The 27,141-nt window shown below is 41.0% G+C and overlaps 1 protein-coding gene across 6 annotated transcripts in view; it reads left to right on the top strand.

The window, feature by feature from the left end:
• SPATA13 (spermatogenesis associated 13) overlaps positions 1-27,141 on the top strand; it is a 357,951-nt gene that overhangs the window by 194,134 nt on the left and 136,676 nt on the right. For 2 of the 6 annotated variants that reach the window (XM_045194614.3, XM_045194428.3), the window contains exons 1-2: positions 1,904-2,207; positions 11,143-11,305. The exons of 2 other annotated variants lie outside the window; for them this stretch is intronic. In XM_045194614.3, the coding sequence (XP_045050549.2) occupies positions 11,234-11,305 (72 nt within the window). In that variant the 5' untranslated portion in view covers positions 1,904-2,207; positions 11,143-11,233. Of the gene's footprint in view, positions 1-1,903; positions 2,208-11,142; positions 11,306-25,668; positions 25,698-27,141 lie in introns of those variants that run through there. 2 more of the 6 variants (XM_053920878.1, XM_024565204.4) reach the window with 2 other exon arrangements.

The raw sequence follows: 27,141 nt of genomic DNA, 5'->3' as shown, positions 1-27,141 counted from the left end.
TAAGATTTTCTTTTCAGATCTGTGCTAATTCTAAAGAGCAAACTAAAAGAAAAACTCTCAATTTATCCTTTAATTACTTTATTTTATTTTATTTATTTTTTGTGAGAGAGAGGGAGAGAGGAAGGAGGAGAGAAAGAGAGGTTGTTTCTCATATGCACCCCAGTCCCCAGTCCCCTACTCCTGAGCTCCCAAGTCTCTAAGCCTCCTAACCTCCTAGCCAGGACAACCTGGGCACGTGACCTGATTGGGAATCAAACCAGTGAGTGACCTTTCACTTTGGGGGAGGACACCCAACCAACTGAGCCACTCACATCAGGGGGATATTCTGTTTTTAAAAAACAATCCTAACAGATTTTATTTTCAACATTTATGAGAGCTTTATGCAGATTTTGTTAGTTATGTCAAGTAGAAATAAAATGAAACATTCAATATTAGCTTCTCATGATGTTTCTAAAATTTTCCATAGTTTATATTTTTCTGCTTTAGAAATAAATGCTCATCATCAAAAATTTGGAGAATTTCAATAACTATTTAAACAATAAAATAAAAAATTTCCATATTACCACCACCCAGAGATTACCATTAACATATTGGTATGCACTTTAATTTATTTTTAATCGTCAGTGAAGGATATGTGTATTGATTTTGGAGAAAGGGAAAGAGGGGAGGAAGTGAGGGGGAGAGGGAGAGAGAGACAAACATTGATGGGTTGCCTCCCATACGCACCCGCACAGGGATCAAACCTGCAACCTAAGTATGTACCCTGACTGGGAATCCAACCCGGAACCTTTTTGATGCTCCAACCAACTGAGCCACCCCACTAGGGCAGTGCGTGCTTTAGTTGATAGGCTGTTTTTTAGAGCAATTTTAAGTTTACAGAAAAATTGAGTGGCAAGTACAGAGTTCCCATATACTCTCTCACTCCCAGTCCCCTAGTTTCTTCTACTACTGACATCTTCCACATGTGTGGTACATTTGTTACAGTGATGAACCAAAACTGATGCATTATTATGAACGAGTTTACTAGGGTTTACCCTGTGTTGTATATTCTGTGGGTTTTGACTAATGTATCCACCATTTCGAGTATCATACAGAAGTTTTTTCACTATTTAAAAAAGCAAAAATAAAATGAATTTTGATTTTTCATTGAATAATTAATAATTTTGTATGTTCTTTAGTTTAAAAATGGTTATTACTCTTCCTTGATTATAAAAGTATTACATGTTTATAATAACAGTGCTGACACATAATAACCACTTAAATGAATCATCTAAAAAACGGACACTTTTTAAAAAGAATGTGTTTATTTTATGAATTCCATCAGTTTCATATCAGAAAACAACCATGGAACTTTGGGGCCCCAGATCCTAGCGCAGAAGGCTTCACTTAGCCTCTAGTTTTCATGTTAATTAATGATTATGCTTTGAGCCAAACAGCAAAGGCGATAGTTGAGTGGATTCACTGATACAGTCCCCAGAAGCCTTGCTTTAGGCCCAGGGAAAACCCATAGGTTAAAAAAATCCTTCCCTCGAGTTTCCTTTGCTCAGAAAACTGCAACCACAGTGCCTTAGCCTAGAGTGAACTCAGTGCCCAGGTACAAGTGGAGCGAGTAGGCAGTGGGGGGCGATTGCCTGGGGTGTCGCAGAGGTGGCCCTCGGTTGTGGGAAGGAGATACTCTGGTGGAGAATGGGGATGGCGGTGAGAATGGCTGGGAGGATTGTGGGGCCGGGAGCCTAGGGTTGGGGTGGGTGGGGTGCAGTGGGCTGGAGGCCGGTTAGGGGCTTGGCTTGGAGCGGGAGAAGGAGAGCCCGCTGGGGCAGTGAGCAGATGAGAGAGGGGGTTGGGATCACTGGTTGGGGGCGTGGCCTGTAGAAGGCCCGAACTGTCTAGCCGAAGGGAGCTCGGTGGTGGAGGCGGGATGCCGGGCCAGGGGCGTGGCCTGAGAGGGAGCGCTGGCTGGAGGCACGTCGGGGGCGGGCAGTGTTGGGGCGTGGCAGCGGAGGGGAGCCAGGCAGCAGCCGTGCGGATGAATCTTCAGCGCTGCCGCGCTTTTTCTTGCACACACCGCACGCTTCTGCTGCGTCTGGGTGCGGGGCTACTCCGAGAGCCCAGCGTGCTCAGAGCCCCCGGGACCGGATCGGCCCTGGGTCCAGGGACATCTTGCATCCGTTGACTTTGGAGGCTCTGACGAGTGGGGGCCACTCGAGGTGAGGCTTTGATGGGGGATCGTGGTCCCGGGCTGTTGGCTAGGAAATCGGGAGATGGATAAGCTCCGCACGGTGGCATTCGGTGTTTGTAGCCTGAGGACGCCCTCCCGCCGCCTCCTGTCCGATTCTCGGAGCCGCGGGCTGCCCACCTGTTGGTGCCCGACGGTGGTTGCTTGGAGCCCTCGGCTGGCCGGGTGGCGTTGCCCTGGGGGAGGACGTGCAGGCGGCGTTCTGCAGCACGACGGTCTAGAGAGGACCCTGAAACTTTATCCCGCGCTCCATTCGCCCGGCCGGGCTCTCAGAAGCGGAACCTGGGGCGGCTGGTGTTCCAGCACCGCTCAGCACCCTCCCGCAGCATGACCCGCACCCTCCCAGCGGACAGAAAGGGCTGCGGTGGAGAAGTTAGTTCCGACGTCGATTTCTCCCTAGGTCTCATCTGGGCGTCCGTCGTCTCTGAGTTAGTTTGGTTCCATTTCTTCTCACGACATGGGGAAATTGCCACACTAGCGCCAAGAAGATAGAAGCCAGCGCTGCTGTCCACGTCAGGAGAAACTTAGGTGACCGGTGCTGGCGGGCCACCCATCGGTTCAGTTACAGAGCCTGAGCAAATTTCCCTTTCCTTCAAGTACAAAAACCAAACCAAAGCAAAAGGGTTGGTGGGGGCGGGGACAACATTTTCGGTTAGTTGCTTTCTTCCCAGCCTTGGATAATAATACAGAAAAATAGAAGAATAATTTCAATTATTCAGCATTTGTTACCCAGGCTATCCAAATTCATATATCACCCACCCCCTCCTCCAAGATTTTCTGCGCGCATCACCTCATTTTCTGTTGATTGGTGTTTTCTTCCCTATTAACCGCCCCAGGTCTATCAGTTCTTACCTCCCCTTTGTTAACAGGCACAGTCATTTCATTCTTCTATTTTTCCACCTTTACTAACACCTTTTCTCTTGATGTCTGCCCTCCCCCATCTTCCAAAGGTCTCACTGTATTGTTCTCCTGGTGCCTGTTAAATTATTCGCCCCTCCATTTGCTGCTGAACCTTGTTCTCTACACCAACCCACCCCCCATCCTTTAGAGTTTGACGTGGCAGTTTCTTATTCCAATTTTCCAGTATTCAATTTTCACCTACCTCATTTGCCCCCAAATGTGCCATCTTCCTCCCACCCGATTTGACTCTCCTTTTTCTTTTGTGCTCCTGTGCACGTGCAGGTGTCTTCATTCTTGCCCCAGTTTCTTCCCCAGGGCACTTTGTGGCCTTTTACCTACATCTCCCAGCAACAGCCTGGGCACCTCCACACCACACCTGTTTCAGTTCCTATGGCTGTGATTTTTCCTACTCCATCATCATTCCAAGCTCCTTTTCCTCTTTCCCGGTCCTCCCTGACCTTGCAGTCATCGTTATTTCAAAATGTCTTGAGTGTCAGGAGGAGGAGGAGGCAGCAAGCACCTGCTTTTCCCCAGGAGTGCTCTGCATCAGGATCTTTCCATCTGCTCTTGTTTGTTTTCTTACTGAAGTCATATCATATGCATAGTTCTTGAGTAAAGTTAATGTGGAGGTTAATATCAGTACAGGGTAGCATTTATCCAACACACAATATGTGCCCAACATTTTCCTGAGGGCTTTATGTGCAATAATAACGCATCAATTCTCCTCACATCCCTGTAATGCAGATACTATTACTGTCCCCATTTAACAGATGAGAAAAGGCTCAGATTGGTTAGGTGATTGGCCCAGTTTCTCATGGCTGTGTGTGTAGTGGTGGAGCCCCTTTTCGCACCAGGTGACTGAGCTTCTGTGCCAGAGGACCTTTTACACTCAGACATGGGCTGGGATCCAGCTTTGGAAATGAGGTCATTATTTGCATGTTTTATTTGGTCTGGAATTTACACCAGTTGAAGACAAAAGATCTACACCTGTAGAATGGTGTATGGGGAAAACGTAATGCCCACTGTCGCTCTGAAAGCGTGGAGACCCTGCCTGGGCTGACTGTCAGTTCCAGGTCACTTCAGCCTGCTTTCTTGAGGAGAATGCGCTGGCGCTTTCAGCCCCAGGGGGCCCAGAAGAAAGCATCCTGAAAGACCCTTGCCAACCGTCTGCTCCTGTGCATTGAGAGTTCAGCTTCACTTTGGCTGGCCAGGCCCCTACAGTCCCTCGTAGCCTTGTGATTTTATGTGTCTTGTTTATTATTACTTCATTATGTGATCTTAAAGCCTTCTTCAAATATTTCATGTTAGTGTTCACCTTCCTGAAAGTTGGAGGCAAGTATATCTACTTTTGCAGATACTAAAGCAGAGTGTTGGTCAAATTTTATATCTTAATAGTTGGAAGGGACCTCACATCCCACAGATGAGGAAACTGTGACCCCGAGAAATAGAACGACATATCTCAGGGGAAAGCAGCAGAACTGTAGACCTGTCCTTAGATCGCAGGCCTTCTGAGCCGTGGTCCAGGGCCTTACAGCTGGGTGGGTTGACTTCTCTGCCTGCTGCTAGAAGCAATGAACCTTCTCTCCCCTTCCTTTCTTGAGCTGAGAGGCACTGGAAGGATTCATTGAGAATGGAACCTATCAGTGGTTTTCCTTGTGTGTGTGAAAGCTAAACATTAGCAAAATGTTTGCTTTTGAGACACGTAATGGCATACATGTGACCATTAAATTGCAGATGTATAAATCAAGTGTTTTAGAAAGAAATATTTTTGTTATTTCCAAAACACCAGGAAAGAACACCAAATGTACATTGCTTTCTAGAGGCAGATCATATAATACTGGTAGTTTGAAAATTAGTAACTGGAATACTTAATTGTATTTTCCATTTGTGGAGAAAAGTGCATTACTATGATGTGATTACAGGATTTTCTTCATCTCTGCATCTCAAATGAAAGAGCAGTGTGGGGGAGAGCATGTCAGGTTAGTGGCTGAGGCCGTGTTGGCTCTGCTGTGCCCACCCCCTTTCCTCTCGGACTCAGACTCCACCCGTGCCCTCCTGATTCCCAGCTGTGCTCCTGCCAGTCTGTTTAATCCCTTTCTAGAACCCTCAGGGAACCCAGAGGGTGTTATTTGCCCATGAGGCTCATCTCATTCCATGTCAGCCTTTCTGGACAGAATTAAACCCCAATGCCCTAAGGTGTATGTTGTATATCATTAACTTCACTCTCACACCTCTAGAATGAGGCCGGGGGAGGTTATGTGCCATCCTTGGGAGAATTGAGGAAACATTTGCTCAAAGCATTGTCTACTCTGTGGTTCAGATGAAGATCATTTTACAGATGGTAAGTTAGGTTCTCCTGCTCCCCGTTCACAGTTGAGAAATGCAGGTTCAGGGATGTTGCTGTGGCCAGAGCATCGCAGTAAGTGGGAAGACTGAGATTTGAACACAGGGCTGCCTGGCTTAGGAGATCCAAGCACTTCCATTGTCTATCCCCTCCATGGCTCGTCACTCCTTCAGGCAGCAATGTTCCCACAGAGCCTTTTGCAAACTAGATAATTCCTGCTTGCTGAACTGAAGGTGGGACGTGAGAGGAGAGGCACGGATACTGTGAGCATGAGGCCTCTCCAGGGTTCCAGGGGCAGTCCTCCTCCTGCCTCATTTCGGGTGCAAGTGCCCCTCTCTGACTGTGCCTGGGAGAACACTGGGGAGCTGTTGCAATGCCAGGAATGGAAAGGGAATGGTATATGGTTCTACTACTTGATTGTAGCTATTTGCTGTGCTTGGGGTGTCAACACTTTTGGACCCAGGTAATGACCCGTCCTGTGGTCACAATGTTCAAATGTCTTGGACATAGGACTGCTACCTCATCTAACCAGGACCTGAAAGGACCTGATGTCTTGGTCAGAAAGAACCTCTGACCATTTTTCCTCTGGCAGGACCACTCTGTGTCATTGTGGAAGAGATGAAAGCTCACCTTTGTAATTTCAGGGACCATGTGCCTCACTCAAAATAACTTCCCTTTTACCCTCAAGTTCTGGACCAGAAATTCCTCCTCACTCCCATCATCATCACTCTGGTTTCAGCCATGGAATTGGGGACCTTTAAGAGCACTCTGCAGAGCTAACCTGGGAGAGGGAGGGGCCGGCCTTCTCCCCAGCCCCCATTAACACTGAGGCAGAGTTTGTTTTCTAGCATTGACAGGCTGTCTCTGGAGAAAAATAGAACACAGGTCTGGAATGGCCAGACTGAAACGTGTCATGGAGGACACAGACCAACGAAAACTGGGATCTTCGCTCACCATCTAGGGCAGGTGCAAGGGGAGGGCGAGTCCAGCATTTTATTATCTTACCATAGAGGGGCAGGAGGTCAGGAGTGAGATGTTCCTGGTATGGGAACTTTCACCACAGTCTTTCATAAAAATTATTGTTCTCTATAACTCTCTGGCTTCTACTTCAATGTTAAAATTACAATTCAGTCACATTAAGCAAGTTTCTGAGGTCAGGGTTTAGTACTTAGTCATACCACCTATGACATAAATGCGTTCCCAGTCCTCACAACTTACATACTTTGAAACACATCCAATTTGTATATTGGGACTCTATGGCCTAAAGAGAAACAGCCTCTGTTTCAGAAAGCTGCCCCATTTCTACTCTTCCTGGTCGGATGGAGTGCTTATATGTACACACTTACTGTGTGTCTTTTGTGTGCCTGGCCTCTTGCTAGATGCCAAAGACAAAGTAAACAGAGACAGCCCCTGTCCTCAAGAGGAGGTCACATTCTGGTGGGAGAAATGCGCAGCAGGTATATGGGTAGGGTGTTAGGGAAGCATATCAGAGGCCTAGGATCCAGGAAGGCTTCCTGGAGGAGGAGCTAACTATAGCCTGGGCTGAGTAGTAATAGGAGTGAGCAAGTTGGGGCAGGAGCTGACAGGGAGGTATTTCACCCTCTGGGAACAGAATAAGCAGAGATGCAGAGACTTGGTGACCAGGGACTGCTGTGTGTGTGGCTGTAGCTCCCAGCTCATCCTGCAGTACTGCTATGCTGTGCCTGGGGCAGTGCTTCTGTGTCAGCATCACTTGGGTGGGGATTTGTTACAAAAGCAAATTCTGGGGCTCTCCCTCGGACTTACTGAATGTGAAATTGTGGGTTCAGGCCCAGTAATCTGTGTTTTAACCAGCCTCCAGGTGATTTTCATGCATGCTAAAAGAGCATGCTGTTCTAGAACATAAACAAAGCAGGTGCTCATCAATATTTGCTGACTTCATAAAACAGTGAATGATGGTTGAATGAGGATGTGTGATGGGACAAGGTATGCAACAAGATCACGCATTCTTTCCAATAACAGAATATGCAATTTTATAACACGGTAACATTTAGGTCCTACAAGACAGACCAAGTGCCAAACAAAGAGACCAGGTGGAGGGATGCACTGTGCATTTGAAAGCTAGCAAGTAGCTAGTTTAGGTACAAGTAGCAGATTAGAGCAAGCACAGAATCCTGGGCACCCAACTCCGTCCCATTCCCATCCACATTGTGAAGTAGTGGGACTTCATGATTTTAGAACCTGGTTACACTCCACAAATTCAAGTGTTACTGTCAGAGCTAGGAGCCCCAAACATAGGCTTCCCAGGAGCCCCTTCCTCTGTGGCAACATGATAATCTTTTCAGAGAACGGTAACTGTGTTCCTAACTGGTTAGATTGTGTAAGATCTTCCTTACTTAAGATGTTGATAGTCATCCACATTTCTCATACTTCTTTGCCAGTGCACATTCCTACAATTTCTTTGGCCTTCCCTACTCATTTCATTACATAATAGTAATTTACATGGTTTCTGTGACACCTCTATCTGACATGACTTCTTAGTGTTTGGCAGCAGTCAAATAACTTGGATTCAGCTCCCAGCTCTGCTGTCTGCCTCTCGGTGACCTTGGGAAGGCATTAACTTCTCTGTGCCTCAGTTGCCTTATCTGAAAAATGTAGATAATAATGGTACCCATCTCTTAGGTAAGTGTTTCAGAGTTTTGCTGATGGTCTTTAAAAAAATTGATGCCTACTCCCACCCCCAAATACTGGGATTGGTTTTGCATGTGACTTAAGCATTGAAATTTTTAGAATCTTCCCAGGTGCAGTAAAGTTGGGAACCACTGGGTTGTTGAGAGTATGAAATGAGTCAGTCCATGTGAAGGACTTGGAACAGTGCCTGCCACATAGCAAATGCATCCAGGGGTGTCCAACCTATGGCCTGGGGACCACATGCAGCTCAGGATGGCTATGAGTGCGGCCCAACACACAAGCGTAAATTTACTTAAAACAAAGTATGAGATTTTTTTTGTGATTACGTGTCACAGTATATTTAACGTGTGGCTGAAGACAACTCTTCCAGTGTGGCCCAGAGATGCCAAAAGGTTGGACACCCATGGTAGACTGAGTCTGCAGGTGGAGGCTCTTGTGGGAGGTTTTGTCTTGTCAGATGGTTTTGTGGGAGGAGGAGGAGGAGAAAGTGGCGCCATTTCAGTTGTTCCATGAATCCTTGTTGAATGTCTGTCTGTTTGGAGATGTCCTGGTGGTTCCATCTTTTGTTCTGAGATTTGGGAGGTGAAAGAGCCCCTGGTGAGGTGGCTCTCGGTATCTAATTCTCTACTCTAGGATGCAGGAGATCGTGCTGTAAACAGCACACGGCACCCCTGCCCCTACCACCACTTCCATCAGGCCAGCCTACCCAGCACCAGGCACCATTTTCCTAGCTCTGACAGTAACACTTGAATTTGTGGAGTGTAACCAGGTTCTAAAATCATGAAGTCCCGCTGCTTCACAATGTGGATGGGAATGGGATGGAGTTGGGTGTCCAGGATTCTGTGCTTGCTCTAATCTGCTACTTGTACCTAAGCTAGCTACTTGCTAGCTTTCAAATGCACAGTGCATCCCTCCACCTGGTCTCTTTGTTTGGCACTTGGTCTGTCTTGTAGGACCTAAATGTTACCGTGTTATAAAATTGCATATTCTGTTATTGGAAAGAATGCGTGATCTTGTTGCATACCTTGTCCCATCACACATCCTCATTCAACCATCATTCACTGTTTTATGAAGTCAGCAAGTACTGATGAGCACCTGCTTTGCACCAAACACCGAACAAGCAGTTTTATCCCTTTCTTAGTTTGGAAAGGCAAACATGTCTCTTTCTGTGTCAGCATGTATGAAATATTTCTTTTGGGTTGGGTTTGTAACTGCAGCCTTCTCTGTGCCTGTCTCTTTTGGTGACATAATTGTTCAACTTTTAATAACAGGACATCTGAAGGACATTTTTCATGTTAATTTCATGGGCCTTCTTTGAACCCTGCTGAGATTAATTAAATCAAACCCCACGCTACAATTATTCTAAAATATCCCGACAAGTTATTAATATCCAGTTTGCCCGGGACCAGGTGTGTGACCTATAGTTAGTGCCTGCAGAATGAAATCTTTCATCATTTTCAGCGCTGTGGGCTTCTAATTTGGTTTAGTCCAGAATCAGTCCTAAAGTATGGTCAAATTAGTTAAAGAAATAAGAAATAGGTGAATTTGTGATTTATCCTCTTTCTGTGGAAAAGTGTGGTGATGTTTTTGGTTCAGTTTTGTCTTCCTGTGCAAGGCACACAAGTAGCTGATGTTACTGTTAAATTGGTGCCTCCCTTTAAATGTGTGCTGTAAACGGAAATAACTTACTCTTATATTTGTTCTGCTGCCCATTCACAAAGTGGAAATCTGCCACTGGGGAACTTTGCATAGCCAGCACACAAGTAGCTCAGTATTATAGTAAAGACTAGCCTCCATTGTGAGCTCTCACATTATCACTCGCGTAACCCACGGACTGAATAGGCTTTAGAAATACAGGCCTTCAAAGGAATCGCCCTTGCTTGAATGTTGCATGGATCCTTCTGAAATAACATCCTTCAAACCCTCATTCAACAATATATATTCAAAAGGATTATATATTTAAAATGAGAAAAGTTAAAAATACATTTTAATTTAAAAAATTAACGAGTAATCCAAATACACTGGGAAAAGTAAACAAAATATTTTTTTTAAGTGTTAATGTTTTAAGATCTGCTAGACCTGCTTTCTATGGTTTTTCTCCCTTTGACTTTCTAACACAAATCTAAACTCCCCAGAGTGGATTGCTTGGCTCATCTTACTGAACAGCCTACTTGTTTTACCAAGTCAAGGTCACCTCTGGCATTAGAGTGTCTCTCTATGTGTCCTTAGGCCACTCTGCCAGAACTGTGGTGTCCTGCACTTCCTAGAAAAAGATTGGGAACTTTACTCTATGTCCCAGCTCCATTTCTTGGCCACAATCTGTTGGGGCAGCAGGTATGTTGTGAATGTGTGTGTTGTTTGTGTGTGTGTGATGGACACATAGTGATGCTTATACACCAGTATGATATGGAATAAGATGCTAATCCAAGTTGAGTCTTGGGCTCCTGGTCTCACTAAGTAAATAAGACTGTGGTATTCTTAATAAGAAAAGTGGAGGGTTTTTTTGAACATCTAACTTTTTAATGACAAATTGTGGCAAGGTGTAAGAAGACTGATTTATAAACTTGTAGCTGTGCAATCAGGCTGACTATGGTTATGCTTGTATTTCCAACAGCTGTCCTCCCCAGCCAGCATTGGTCCAACAGTTCTGCACAAATATTGAGCTGTCTGAAAGTATAAAACCATCTCAGACTCAGCTCTTGAAGGACCATGTACCCAGCAGTGTCTTGTGCTTTCATAAGTCATTTTGGCTCATGGATAATGACAATGTTCATTGAGATGAAAGGACAGACCATTTGTTCAAAACCACAGATGTGGTCTGGCCAGGGTGTGGCACTGGTGCTGAGCACATGCTTACAATGTCCAGTCTCAACAATAATCAGGCAGTGCTTACCTCCTCGCTCCCCCTTCTAGTCTCACGTTCTCTCATTTGATCTCTGTTGAATGGGAGGAGGTTGATGAAGGTTAACCGCCTATGGACTTTTCTTTTCAGGCCAGAATCTTCTGCTGCCCAGAAGTGAGAGGGTACAAGTGCTCCATCAGTCCCTGTTTGCTGTTCTGCCTGCAGACCATCTCGGTTCCTCATGGCTCCAACCAAAATTAAGAAACATATTGAGGGCTCAGGGAATGCTGTCTGCTGTCCTACTGATATAGAGGTATTCTCATAGGAAGAAGCAAGAACTCTTTCTGCCTTTCCTCATCTTTATTTCTAGTCTGACCCTTTATACAAAGTGGTTACCCTGAATGGGTGCTGATTCAGAAGCTTCAAGAGATAAACAGAAGTGAGAATGGTCTAGCATTCCAAGGTCAATACTTACAGTAGGTAGGTCAAATCATATTATACTACTGCCACTGCCTAAATATGCCTAATTTGGCAGGCTATTTTCATTTTCATATTAGTGCATCTGAAGGAAGTTCATCACACCATCTTCCTGGGGGCTGTTTTCAAGCCTGCTGAGAGTAAGTCAAACCCCGAGCAACAATTATTCTAAGGCATAGTGGTTTATTATATTTCAGTGCATGCTGGACTGCTGAATTTGAATTGTTCGAGTAGATGATGAGATTTTTGTTGATTTCCTGCTATACGGGTCTAATACCCTTTCTTATTTTTGTGGGTGACTACTACTAATCTTTATTAGTTTTCAGTTTCTGCCGGGACGAGGAATCTCTAAAGAACAATGAAATGCCTGTTGCAGCAGGGCAGTACTGTTTTCTAGGCTTTCCTAGAAAGTTCTCTGTAGATGCCAGATCTTACTCTGTACACAGTACATCTGTTTTTCTTGGGTTGGGGATTTTTAAGAACACCTTGTGTTAATTGGAGCACTTTCCTTGTGAGATACAGACAGTGGGTATCTGTGCACATCAGTCTGGGAAAAACAGACCGTTGTGAAAGGAGACCTGGTTCAGCAGGAGGGTTCCCGGGCCCTTGTCATACTGAAGGTGGACAGCTGCCTTCTGTGTGTACTTCCAGGTCAACTGAGAAGAGTGGGAGGCCCTTTAGTCATTACTGAGAAAGGATTTAAAACAAAACAAAATCAAACTCTCTAAAGCCTATGTCTGTATAACTCTTTCTGGTGAACAAGAAGAGTGTTCTTCTATGTGATTGTTTTAAAGAGAACTGGACCATGCAGTGACCAGTTATTACACGTGCCTGGTTATTGAATCTTTCTCTTCCTTGTACAAACTCATTACTACAGGATTCAAAAAGAATTAGCTTGGAGCACATTTCTCATGGATTTTTAGTTGGAAGATGTTCCCCGTTGGGAGGGTCCTGCAGCTTTCACTTTGGAAGAGTGAGGAATTCAGATTTTGTGAGTGGTTTCAAATTTCTAAGGAATGGCCATTGTGCCATCTGAGTACAAAGCCACTTGAAAGCATTGCCTATTGTCTACCTCATGTTTTCCTGTTGCCATTTGTCAAGAGGTAGAAGAAAGATGGTGAAGTGGTGGCTGTCATCTCAGAACCTGCAGGGCAGATCTGACAGCACCTGCTGCTTGCATGTGGAGGATGGAGAGCAGAGAACTGATGCTGGGAAGGCTGTGTGCCACTGATGTATCCCATGGATGGTCTTAACTGCAGTGCATCCCATCCTACTTCTCCCACGGTGTGATGCAGATAACACTGGGAATGTTACTAGAATTAGGTAAATGGTTTCAAAGGAAGCACTGCAGATAGAGGGCTGATCATTATCAATGGCCTAGTAGGGAGGTAGCCATAGACACTTGCTGGTGCATGACTAGGTAATCTATCCTGGAATTCAGACAGACTTCTGGCATTAAGCCCTAGGTTCTTCACCTGAATGTGTCTACATCAGTTGTGAGGTTAGGATATTAAAGAGATCTCTTTAAATAATTTTGAACTTCCTCTTTAAAGCCATACCAAATCCTGGTAATTGGTTGTGCAGAAGACACAGCAAATGGTGTGTATGTAGATTGTTTTTATTGGATGGAGTAATGCTGGTAAAAGTCAACATCTGACACAGAAGAGGCAGGAGTTGGCGAAAGAAGAGAGTAGAGATTTGAGCATTAAAGAAATATACATATAATTGTATTCACAGAGACTTTCAAATTCTTTTTTATTAATTTTTATTAAACTATATTTTAATAGTTATAGGTTGATTGCTATAGATTCACATGCATGATGCTGCACAATGGTATTTACATGATATGGTAGTACAGTATCACAGCCTGGATGTTGACACTGATCTAGTTAAGACACATTTCCTTCACAAGATTCTTCATGTTGTCCTTTTACAGCCATACCCACTTCCCTCCTGTCCCCCCTCCTTCCTTTACCTCTGGTAACCACTAATTTGTTCGCCATATAATTTTCTCATTTCAAAAGTGTTATAAAATTGAAATTGTGTGGTATGTTGTGATTTACTCTATATAAATAAATAAATACATACATACATATTTTTTGAAATACATATATATATATATATATATATGAAAGGTGAGTGGCAGCTGCAGGTATAATTGGCTTTTTTCATTCCGCATAATTCTCTGAAGATAATAGTTGTTATTTTTTCAGACAACGTGGTTTGCAAATATGTACTCTGACTGTCGTTTTCTTTATTCAGACTCTTACCAGGGTCTTTTGAAAAACAAATGTTTTAAATTTTAATGAGGTCCAATTTATTGATTTTTCCTTTTGTGGATCATACTTTTGTGTCAATTTTAAGAACTCTATGCCTATTCCTAGATTCTGAAGATTTTCTTCTATTTTTTCTTAAATTTTTACATTTAAGTCCATGATCCATCTGAATTAATTTTTGTATAAGGTGTGAGACTGAGGTCATGGAGTTATTTTGTTGTTGTTATTATTTTTCTTTTCTTTTTGCCTGCGGTTGTCAAATTGCTTCAATACTTTTTTCTTGAAAAGGGGCTATCCCTCTTCCATTCAGTTGGTTTTACACCTTTGTCAAAAATCAGTTGTAGGTCTATTCCTTAGTTCTCTTTTTTTGTTTTATTGATCTGTGTCTATTCCTCAGACAATATCAAGTTCAAATACTACAACTAAATATAAGTCTTAAGATTAGGTAGACTAATCATCTCACTTTATTCTTCTTTTCAAAATTACTTTAGTGATTCTAGGTCATTTCCCTTTCTATAGTAATCATAGAATACTCTATATTTACAAAAAAAATTTGCTGGAATTTGGGAGAGATTGGTATCTTTACTGATCAGTCTTCTGATCAGTGAACACTGTAGTCCTCTGTCAGTGTTGTGCAATTTTCAGCATGCAATTCCTATATGATTTCTCAGATTTATACCTAAGTAGTTCAATTTTTAATAAGAGATTCTAAATGGTATTGTCTTTTTAATTTCAGTGTCCATGTGTTCATTGCTTGTATATAGGTACACAATTTTTTTTTGTATGTTTAGTTTGTATCCTGCAGACTTATAGATCTCACTCATTAGTTCTAGGAGTTTTTTTGTAAAGTCCTTGAGATTTTCTACGTAAACAATCTTGTAATCTGCAAATCAGGAATGGTTCAATTTCTTCCTTTTTAATCTTTGCCTTTTATTTTCTTGCCTTATTACACTAGCTAGAGCTAGCACTGTGTCGCTGGAATGAGAGCAGTGAGCGCACAAATCCTTGCCTCTTGTTCTTGATCTTGAGGGGAAACATCCCATCTGTTGCCATTAAGTACGGTATAATGGTAGCTCTAGGCTTTTGGAAGATGCTCCTTATCAAGTTCAGGAGGCCCCTCTATCTGTTTTTCTGAGAGTTATTAAAACAATGACTGGGTGTTGAATATTATTAAATGCTTTTTTGGTATCAATTGACCTGATTATATATGATTTTTCTTTTTTAGCCTATTAATATGGTGGGTTATATTGATTAATTTTCAAATATTGAGCCAGTCTTTAATCCTTGGATTAAACCCCACCTAATCATGTGCATAATTATTTTATGTATTACTTTATTCTATTTTGCTAAACATTTTTGTGTCTATATTCCTGAGGGATATTGGTCTGAAGTTCTGCTTGTTTTGGTACTATCTTTATCTGGCTTTGGTATCATGGTAATAATATCAATAGCTTAATGAAATGAACACAGGAGTGTTCCCTCATCTTCGATTTCCTAGAAAAGAGAGTATATAATTGGCATTCATTCTTCTTTAAACATTTGGTGACATTCTTTAGTGAGATCATCAGGGCCTGGAGATTTCTTTTCTTGGGAGTTTTTAAATAATAAATTCAATTTCCTTAATGGTTAAGGGCTGATGAAATTATCTATTTCAGCGATCCCCAACCTTTTTGGCACCAGGGACCGGTTTTGTGGAAGACAATTTTTCCACGGACTAGGGTTGGGGGTGTGGGCCAGGGACAGGAGGTGGGACTCAGGTAGTAATGCAAGTGAAGCTTCACTTGCTTGTCCTCTGCTCACCTTCTGTATAGCTTGGTTCCTAAGAGGCCATGGACTGGCACTGATCTGCTGCTTGGAAGTTGGGGACCACTGATCTATTTCATAGTTTCATATTGTGTGAGCTTTGGTAGTTTGTGTCTTTTTGAGGAAGTCATTCATTTTGTCTAAGTTGTCAACTTTATGTCTGTAAAGTTGTTTATAGTATTCCCTTAGCCTTTTGATGTCTGGTAGGACTGTAATAATATCTTGTTTCATTCCTAATATTGGTGTATTGTGACTTCTTTCTTTTGTTTCTATCAGTATGGTTAGAAGTTTGTAAATTATCAGTGTTTTAAAAACAAAAACTGGTCTTGATTTAATTGATTTTTTTTCTATTTTTGTTTTCATTTTCTTTTATATATGCTCTTACCATTATTATTTTCTTCCTTCTGTTGCTTTGGGTTTAATTTGCTCTTTTTCTAGGTTCTTTTTTTTAAAAAAATTATTTTATTGTTGTTCAATTACAGTTGTCTGTATTTTCTCCCCACCCCTCCCCCCTACCCCCTCCAAACCCATCTCCCTCCCTTGCTTCCACCCTCCCCTTTGGTTTTGTCCATGTGTCCTTTATGTAGTTCCTGTAAACCCTTCTCCCCACTGTCCCCTCCCCCTCCCCTCTGGCTGTTGTTAGAGTGTTCTTAATTTCAATGCCTCTGGTTATATTTTGTTTGCTTTTTTCTTTTGTTGATTATGTCCCAGTTAAAGGTAAGATCATATGGTATTTGTCCTTTACTGCCTGGCTTATTTCACTTAGCATAATGCTCTCCAGTTCCATCCATGCTGTTGCAAAGGGTATAAGCTCCTTCTTTCTCTCTGCTAGGTAGAATTCCATTGTGTAAATGTACCATAGTTTTTTGATCCACTCATTTGCCGAGGGGCACTTAGGTTGCTTCCAGCACTTAGCTATTGTAAATTGTGCTGCTATGAACATTGGGGTGCATAGGTTCTTTTGGATTGGTGTTTCAGGGCTCTTAGGGTATAATTCCAGCAGCAGAATTGCTGTTGAGGTGGGAGCTTAGATCATTGATTTGAGAAGTTTCTTCTTATGTATGCATTTCGTGCTATAAATTGACCTCAGCATTAATTTAGCTGTGCCCTACTAATTTTGATATGTTGCCTGTTCATTTTCATTCAGTTAAATGTACAATACTTTTAAAATTCCCCTTCAAATGTGTTCTCTGGCCTGTGGATTATTTAGAAGTGTGTGTTTAATTTTCAAGTGTTAGGAGTTTTTCCCGTTATCTTTCTGTTATTAATTTCTAGTTTATTCCTTTATGACGGTAGAATACATTCTGTACGATTTCTATTCTTTTAAATTTGTTGGGGGATTTTCATGGCCCAGGATATCATCTATCTTGATACTTGTTTCATGTGCACTGAAAAGATTATATATTCCACCCTTGCTGATGTGGCTCAGTGGATTGAGTACTGGCCTGAGAACTGAAGGGTCACAGGTTCCGTTCCCGATCAGGGCACATGCCTGGGTTGTGGGTGTGTGAGAAGCGGCCTATTGATGTATCTATCACACACTGATGTTTCTCTCCTCTTTTTCCCTCCCTTATGCTCCCTAAATATAAATAAATAAAGTTTTTTTTTTAAATATATTTATTGATTATGCTATTACAGTTGTCCCATTTCCCCCCCCACTCCACTCCATCCTGCCCACCCCCCTCCCTCCCACATTCCCCCCCTATAGTTCATGTCCATAGGTCATACTTATAAGTTCTTTGGCTTCTACATTTCCTACACTATTTTTACCCTCCCCCTGTCTATTTTCCACCTATCATCTATGCTACTTATTCTCTGTACCTTTACCCCCCTCTCCCCCTCCCACTCCCTTAATGACAACCCTCATGTTCTAGTTGTTTGCCTAGTTTGCTCTCGTTTTTGTTTTATGTGTGGCTGTTAATAACTGTGAGTTTGCTGTCATTTTTACTGTTCCTTTTTTTGATCTTCTTTTTCTTAGGTAACTCCCTTTAACATTTCATATAATAAGGGCTTGGTGATGATGAACTTCTTTAACTTGACCTTATCTGAGAAGCACTTTATCTTCCCTTCCATTCTAAGTGATAGCTTTGCTGGATACAGTAATCTTGGATGTAGGTCCTTGCGTTTAATCTTGGGTAATGTAATGATGATGTGCCTTGGCGTGTTCCTCCTTGGGTCCAGCTTCTTTGGGACTCTCTGAGCTTCCTGGACTTCCCGGAAGTCTATTTCCTTTGCCAGATTAGGGAAGTTCTCCTTCATTATTTGTTCAAATAAGTTTTCAGTTTTTTGTTCTTCCTCTTCTCCTTCTGGCACCCCTATAATTCGGATGTTGGAATGTTTCAAGGCGTCCGGGAGGTTCCTGAGCCTCTCCTCATTTTTCCAAGTTCTTGTTTCTTCATTCTTTTCTGGTTGGATGTTTGTTTCTTCCTTCTGGTCCACACCATTGATTTGAGTCCCAGTTTCCTTCTCATCACTATTGGTTCCCTGTACATTTTCCTTTGTTTCTATTTGCATAGGCTTCATTTTTTCATCTGTTTTTCGAATAGATTCAACCAAGTCTGTGAGCATATTGATAACCAGTGCTTTGAACTGTGCATCCGATAGGTTGGCTATCTCTTCGTCGCTTAGTTGTATTTTTTCAGGAGCTTTGAAGTGTTCTGTCATTTGGGCCATTTTTTTTGTTGTTTGTCTTGGTGTGTCTGTTACTTTAAGGGGCGGAGCCTTAGGTGTTCACCGGGGCAGGGTAATACTGGTGGCTGCGCTGTGATGCTGTACGTGGGGGAGGGGCCGAGTGGGAGCAATGGCGCCCGCCTCACTCTCCTCCCACTTTCAATCTTTCACTCCGATACCCACAATCAAACTGGGCCCCTCTGGTGCTGGTTCCAGAGTAAGTGGGCCTGTGCACACTCTAGGCCCCTGTGGGTCTCTCCAACAACCTCTCCTGTGAGGCTGGGAGTCTCTCCTGCTGCCACCCCAACCCCCAGGGGCGCTTTCAATCAGAGGTTTGAGGCTTTATTTCCCGGAGCTGGAGCCCTGGGTTGCGCAGGCTGCTGTTTGTCCGGTTTATCTGTGGGCGAATATGGTGCCGCAGGGTGCTACCCGCCACTCTGCCTGCCCCACTCTCCGCCACTGAGTCCAGCCCTCTGGGTTTATCTGTACAAATGTGGGGCCGCAGGGTCTGCTATTGTTCGGACTGCCTGCGCCATTTGTCCCACACTCCGCCAGTCTCGGTCCCGCCACAGCCACGCGAGTCCTCTCCACCCCGGAGCCCGTCTCCGCCCCTCCTACCAGTCTGGATGTGTTTATTTTCTATTTCTTTGGTGTCAGTCCCCCTTGCTGTTCGATTCTCTGTCAGTTCTGGTTGTGCGAGGAGGCGCAGTGTGTCTACCTACGCCGCCATCTTGGTTCTCCATAAAGTATTTTTTTAAAAAAGATTTTTTATCCTAGTGTTGTAGGGTGGAGTGCTATATAACTTTTTAATCTTGTTGGTTGATGGTGCTAATACTGACTCAGAGTTTTTTTGTTGTAGTGATGTTGGTAGTTGTTTTTGTTTTTGACATTGTTTGTTTCCTTATTTTCTTTTGTTCTAGTAGGGGAATGGGAATGAGGAATAAAGGTCAGAGAATTTGAAGTCATTATTGTCTGGCAAAAATAAGGAGACTTCAAAGTCTGTATTGACAATTTATTTCAACTTTGATGATCAGCCAAAGAGAGAATAGAATTTATATTCTCAATGGAAGATGTAGGTACCACAGGGCCATTTCATCACATTATTTTTTTAGAATAACAAAGTCTGAGGAAAACTAAGCTTGGTCTCAAAGTCTGCATTCAGTTAAACCTGCCAACTAGAACTGGAGGAAAAGGAATGTTTCAAGGTTGTTTAGATTGCTTCTTCTTGCATAGTATTTATGAGTTAACTAATTTAATGTTCACTAAGTACTTATTCAGTTATTACTTTAATTAGATCCAGAGCAGACAAATGGGTTATTAATATAAAAGCTAATTACTCATCTGTTTAAAAAAATTGTTGAATAATTCCTCTATTCCAGAAATGGCACTAGTCCCTGAGGATATAAAAATAAACTAGTGAGACATGGACTAGGGTATCTTATTCTCCCACACAAGAAAAACCTAGAAGTCCCAATGGCTTCTAAAAGAGTGATTACTAGAAAATATAAGAAAATTCAACATTGAAGATTATTTTACTTTCAGATGCAGCAGCTTAAATTTGGAAAATAATATTAAAATGCTTTTCAGGGAAATTATGTTTTATTACTTGGTTACATACTCAGTTTTAATTCCAAAACTGACATTTCTTACATGAGCCTTTGTGTGCCAGGCACTGAAGTGGGCTCAGTGGGTCTGGGTTTGTTTAGCTCCTGGTATACTTCCTAAGTTTGATTTTTATAAAGATAGAGGCCAAGTGTACACTTCTTAAACATTATATCTATTTTTATGTTTTATTTCTGGAGTAATAGAAGCTTCCATGTATACTGGAAATTTTATTTGCATTGTATTTTCAATAACACAATGTTGTAAAGAATACCTATATAAGTCATGTTGTGCCTATTGGTATCATTACTGAAGTTACTTGACATAAATTTGTAAACACACCGTTAGTTTAACCTGTTTAACCAGGTACAACTTCACAAAGACGGCAAGACTTTGGTCTATTACTTTTCATGTAACACAACAAAAAGTGAGAAAATACAGCTAAATATATTGTAGTATTTGCTCTCATTTCCCCATGGCATCATAGTTTCCCTTCAATATCTGTTTTTTTAGATCATGAAAACATGTTATTTTCCCAGAAAACCAGTCACTTTGATTAATGGGACCAGGCCAATCCAAGGACAGATTAAGCACACAGGATCCTGGCTTGAGTCCTAGAAATGGATCTGAGTCTCCTTTCTCTCACCCTGGGGCTGTTTAATTTAATTACTGTTTTCTGTGAAAATAGAGCCTGCTAATTCTCTAAAGACGTTCTAGAAACCTAAATAGGTAATAGATGATTTGTTGATAAGCTGTTAATTTTTTTTGCATTTTACAAGATTTTATTTATTTATTTTTAGAGAGAGGGGAAGGAAGGGAGAAAGAGAGGGAGAGAAACATTGATGTGCCAGAGAAACAGATTGGTTGCCTCTTGCACGCCCCCTACTGGGGATCTGGCCCACGACCCAGGCCTGTGCCTTTGCTGGGAATCAACCGAGCAACTTTCAGTTCACAGGCCTGCACTCAATACAGTGAGCCACACCAGCCAGGACTTTTTGATTTTTCATTGTATTTTTTCCATGACCATTCATCCCCCTTATAACTCTTCCCAGCCAGCAGTCACCAACCACGCTGTTATTTATATCCATGATTTCTTTTTCCTTTGTTGCTCAATCACTGCACTCCCTATCAACCACCCCCCATCCTTAGCTGTCATCCTGCTCTCTATCTATGAGTCTGTCTCTATTTTGCTTGTTAGTTCAGTTTGGTCATTAGATTCTACATATGAGTGAAATCATGTGGCATTTGTCTTTCTCTGACTGGCTTATTTCATTTAGCATAATGTTCTCCAGGTCCACCCATGCTGTCACAAAGGGTAAAATTTTCCTCTTTTTTACCTCCAAGTAGCATTCCATTGTGTAAATGTCCCATAGTTGTTGTGTCCACTCATCTACTGATGGACACTTGGGCTGCTTCCATATCTTGGCAATTGTAAATAACACTACAGTGAACATAGGGGTGCTTATGTTCTTTCAAATTAGTGTTTCAAGTTTCTTTGGATGAACTCCCAGAAGTGGAATTGCTGGGTCATAAGGCTGGTCCATTTTTAATTTTTTGAGGAAATTCCATACTTCTTTCCACAGTGGCTACACCAGTCTGCACTCCTGCCAACAGTGCAAAAGGGTTCCCTTTTCTTCACATCCTCACCAGCACTTGTTTGTTGATTCATTAATGATAGCCATTCTGACAGGTGTGAAGTGATACCTCATTGTGGTTTTAATTTGCATCTCTCTACTGATCAGTGATGTTGAACATTTTTTCATGTCTATTGGCCATTTTTATGTCCTCTTTGGAAAAGTCTATATTCAAGTGCTTTGCCCATTTTTTATTGGAAGGTTTGTTTTTTTGGTATTGAGTTTTATAAGTTCTTTATAATTTTGGATATTAACCACTTATCAAATGTACCAGTGAGTATTTCTCCCATTCAGTGGGTTGTCTTTTTATTTTGATGATGGCTTCCTTTGCTGTGCAAACATTAATTCTTAATAAATAATAAGCTCCTGTTTTATTTTGTATCATTTTATTAACAAGCCTCCTTCTTCCTTGTATAAAAAGAAGTTGAAAACTATACCGTCTATTCAAGTTGTTATTTCTTAATCAAAGTGTGGTGGACATAGAACTACTTCTATTCACCATTACTTTTAACTGCTACATTGAGTTATTATAGATAACTGGAAGAAATTGATCAAATACTTTTATATAATTCAGGCATGTATCAGTTAGTCTGATTGCCATGTTTGCCCTAGAGAAGTCAGATAACTTCCTGGAGCCTTATTCTTTCCCTCTATATAAAATGAATCCGATGATAGTAAGTGACCCCACCTATTTCTTATGGCTGTTTTCATCATCCCCTGCTAGTGTGTGAGCTCCTTAAGACTGAGAGCTGTGGCCTGTTAGTCTCTGTATCTGTAGTCTGACGCCCTGATGGTGCAAATGCTATGCGTTCTGGGGCCATGTAAGTCACAGAGAAGTTCTGCAGTTTGGATGGAGACTGTTGCTCCATAGGTTCCACCTGTAGGGTTCACAAGGAAATGTGGCCCAGCCTTAGCAAGTTCTCTTATTTTCCCATATAATCTAGAAATATGGATTTTTAAGAGACAGTCTATTTTAAAAATTGAAAATGAATCCAGTTTTTAAAAAACTCCCTGAGTAGGCCAAACAAGGCATGAATGCTTTGAAATTCAATCCAAAAGCTAATGCTTGCCACCCATGGACATGCTCTTAAAAAATATTTATTAACAGCAATTCATTGAGCTGCATTATGATACAGCTGCCATGAATAGAGATCATTTTAATACTTCTGAGGAAGATGCATGTCTTTTTTAGTGAGAGCTTTTTTTACTATACAATTGTGACATTATTTGTATAGTTATTAATAGTACTACTAATAACAAGGACCATAATAAATCAGCTCACTATGTGTCATGCGTTGTTAGGAAGGTATTATTATCCATATAAGAAAGACACACAAATTGAAGGTCATGAAGTTTAAATAATGACCCAAGCTGACACATTCTACCTAATGCCTTGGCTGGGGTTATAACCCAGCAGTTTATACCACACCATTCCTGCCTGTTACCACCTTCTGCCTAGATTAAGAATGAATTGACACCACAGCAAACATCAGGCCTAATTTGTTTCTTTATTGAACAGCTTTATTGAAGTATAATTGACATACCATACAGTTCATCCATTAAAAGTGCAATATCCAATTGTTTTCAGTATATTCAGTCATATCAGTCATCAACACCATCAATTCCAGAACATTTTCATCACCCCAGAGAGAAATCCTGCACCCATTAGTAGCCATTCCCATTTCCCCTGACCCCTAACCCTGGGCAATGACTCATCTACTTCTGTCACTATACATTTGCATTTTCTAGACATTTTACATAAATGGAATCAGTATGTGGTCTTTTGTGCCTGGTTTCCTTTAGCATAATGTTCCAAGGTTTGTTTATGTTGGAGTATGTATCAGTAATTTCTTTTAGTAATTGCTGAATAATCCATTGTATGTATATACCACATAGTGTATATTCATTTATCAGTTTATGGACATTTGGGGCATTTATACTTTTTGACTATTACAAAGTGTTTCTATGAACATCTGTGTACATGTTTTTGCGTGGACATACATTTTTATTTCTCTTGGAGAAGCATTGCTGGGTCACATGGTTACTCTTATGTTTGACCTTTTGACGAATTGTCAGACTATTTTCTGAAGTGACTGCAGTATTTTATGTTCTCACCAGCAATATATGAGGGTTCCGATTTCTTCACTTCCTTACCAATCCTGGTGGGTATTATTTTAAATTGTGGTAAAATACACATGTAAAAATTTTATCATCTTAACTATTTTTAGTGTACAGTTCAACGGTTTTAAGCACATGCACATTGTTGAGCAGCCATCACTCTTTTCAGGTTGTAGGACTGAAACTCTGTGCCCTTCACACAATAATTCCCCATTCTCCACTTCCACACCCCCAGCAACTACCATTTTACATTATACAAAAATGTCTTTATGATTTTTGACTACTCTAAATACCCATATAAGTTAGATTGTGCAGTATCTGTCCTTGTGTGACTAGCTTAGTTCACTTAGTGTACTGCCCTCAAGGTTCTTCCATGTGGTAGCAGAATTTTCTTCCTTTCTGAGCTGAATAGCATTTAATTGTACGTATATGTCACACTTTGTTTATCCGTTCATCTGCCTATGGACACTTGGGTTGCTCCTACCTTTTGCTATTGTGAGTAACACTGCTATGAACTTAGGTGTACAAATGTCTCTCTGAAACTCTGCTTTCTCTTTTTTTTAATTTTTAAACTGATTTTAGAGAGACAGGAAGGTGGGGGGAGAAGAAGGTGGGAGAAAAATATTAATGTGAGAAACATTGATGGGTTGCTTCCCATATATGTGCCGAGCTTGGATTGAACCCACAACCATATGTATGTGCCTTGACCAGGAATCGAACCTCCAACCTTTTGGTGTATGGGATGACAATCCAACCAGTTGGGCCACACTGGCCAGGGCTGAAACCCTGCTTTTAATTTTGGGGACTATGGAAGCAGAGCTGCTGAATAATTTCTAACTTCATCTCTTGTGGTCAAAGAAGATATTTTGTGCAATAGCTAGCTTTTTAAATCTGTTGAGACTTAATTTATGGCCTCAAAGATGGTGTGTACTGGAAAATGTCATGTACTCTTGAGAAGAATATGTATTTTGTTGTTATTGAGTAAAGTGTTCTGTATATGTGTATATGTTAGATCATGTTGTTTTATTGTGTTTAAATCCTCTGTTTTCTGATCTTGTCTGGTGGTTCTATTCACTATTGTAAGTTGGATATCGAAGTCTCTATCGTTGTAAACTATGCTGCCTTTCAGTTCTGTTAGTTCGTATTTCATATATTTTGATGGTCTCTGATTAAGTGTGTAAATGTTTATAATTGTTATATCTTCTTGCTGTATTGAACCTTTATTAATATACAATGTCCTTTTTTGTCTCTTATAATCTTTTTTGGTTTAAAGTCTATTTTGTCTGATATTAATATAGTGATTCCTTCTCTCTTTTGTTGCTGTTTGCATGAAATATCTTTTTCACCCTTTCACTTTCAACTTAGCAGGAGTCTCTTTGAATTCATCTTCCTTTAGTTCATTGAGCTTTTTGAATGTTTATATTCATCACATTTGAGAAGTTTTTGATTATTATTTCTTCAAATATTTTCTCTGTTCCTTTTTCTCTCTCTCCTTCTGAGACTTCCACAATGTGTATGTAGGTCCACTTTATGTCATCCTATAGTTACTCAGGCTCTGTTTGCTATTCTTCAATCTTTTTTTATTTTTAATTTTGTTTTTTTGTTGTTTTCAGACTCTTTAACTTCCATTGTCCCATATTCAAGTTTGCTGATTCTTTCTTCTGGCTGCTCATATCTGTTTTTGACTCCCTTTAGTGAATTTTTTCATTTAAGTTAATGTACTTCTTAGCTCCATTTTTTGTTTGTTTCTTTCTTTTTAGATTTTCTATCTGTTTATTGATATTTCCATTTGATTCAGTTAATTTCTTGACTTTCTTTGCATCTTTAGTTGTTTGAACATCTTTATGACATTTATTTTAAAGTCTTTTTCTAGTAGATCTGCCATCAGACTTTTCTAAAAGACAATTTCAATTGATTTATTTTTTCCATTTGAATGTGCCCTACTTTCCTGTTTCTCTGTATGTCTTGTATTTTATTTGCTGTACAGTGGACATTGAAATGTCTTAGTGTAGTAACTGTAGAAATTGGATTCCCTCCCTTCTGCAGTGTTTGATTTTTTAATTATTGGTTTTTTTGTTTGTTTTTGATTGGTGTAGGATGTCTTTATGCTGAGGATCACCCTGAGGTATGAACTTTTGTCTTTTCAAGTTTTTTCTAAGCTTTTCCCTGGGCATGTGCCATCACTTTCTAATTTTCCCCTTTATGCAGTTGTTTTTAAACATCCTAGCCTTTAGGGTTTGTATCCCTAAGGGATAAGGGCAAAAACTGAAGGCAGTGGAAGGGCTCAGGTCCTTTGAGTCCCCTCAAAGTCACTTTAACCAGAGGGGGGTGAGCTTGCAACAATGGGGAGTGGTGCAACAATGACAGCTTGCCTTTGTCTGTGCCTGTTGCGATCAGAAGCAGCAGTCAGCGATCAGAGCACATATTTAGAGGACAGACATTTTTGCCCACCCTGACTTCCACAAGCTATGTGGAAGCAGCTCCAGGAATAGATCCTCAGCTGTATTCTCTCCACCATATGGGTACTGTGCTGAGAGCTGAGATTGACTGAAATTAATGGCAATTTACCATTCAAGTCTTCTTCTGGAAGTTGCAAGCTTTCAACAGTATGCAGAGTTCCAAAATAGTTACATCAGACACATTCTGCCAGTGCAGTTGTTGCCTAGGTGGGGAGACTGATTCCTGGTGCTTCCTACTACCCCAAATTTCCCAAATATGCTTCCTCGTTTGGTTTTGATTTGCATTTACCTACTGATAATGATGTTGAACATCTTTTCATGTGCTTATTCACTGTTTGTATATCTTTGGAGAAATGTCTATTCAAACCCTTTCATTGTTTTTTAATTGGGTTGTCTGCCATGTTGTCATAAGAGTTCTTGAATACTAGAACCTTAATTAAGTATATGATTTGCAAATATTTTTCTCCTTTTCTGCTGGTTGTCTTTTTACTTAATGGTGTTATTTGCATCAAAGTTTTAAATTTTGACAGAATCTAACTCATCTGTTTTTTCTTTTGTTTTTTTGTGCTTTAAGTGTCATATATAAAAATCCATTCCTAATCCAAGACCATAAAGATTTACTTCTGTGTCTTGGCCTAAGAATTTTATAGCTTTTGCTCTTAAATTTAGATCTATGCTCCATTTTCATGTAAATTTGTTTGTGTATAAAAAAGGATGCAACTTCATTCTTTTGCTTGTGAATATTGATTTATCCTAGCATCATTTGTTGAAAGACAATTCTTTCCCTGTTGAATGGTCTTGGCACCCTTGTTGAAAAATGAATTGATTGTGAATATGAAAGTTTAATTCCAGAGTCTCAATTCTATTATATGTCTATTCTATGCCAGTACCAGACTGTATTGATTACTATAGCTTTATAGTAAGTTTTGAAATTGTAAAGTGTAGGTTCTCAAACTTTGTTCTTTTTCAAGATTGAATTGACTATTCTGTGTCCCTTGAGTTTTCATATGAATTTTTGGATCAGCTTGCCAATTTATACAAAGTAGTCCACTTTTTTTTTAGGTGCAAGAGAAGGGAAGGGAGGGTGGAAGGGAGGTAGAGAAACACGGA

Source organism: Desmodus rotundus, chromosome 3 (genome assembly GCF_022682495.2).
Source record: "Desmodus rotundus isolate HL8 chromosome 3, HLdesRot8A.1, whole genome shotgun sequence".
Taxonomy (NCBI): domain Eukaryota; kingdom Metazoa; phylum Chordata; class Mammalia; order Chiroptera; family Phyllostomidae; genus Desmodus; species Desmodus rotundus.
Note: the sequence above shows the minus strand (reverse complement) of the source record. Positions and strands in the feature narration are given on the sequence as shown.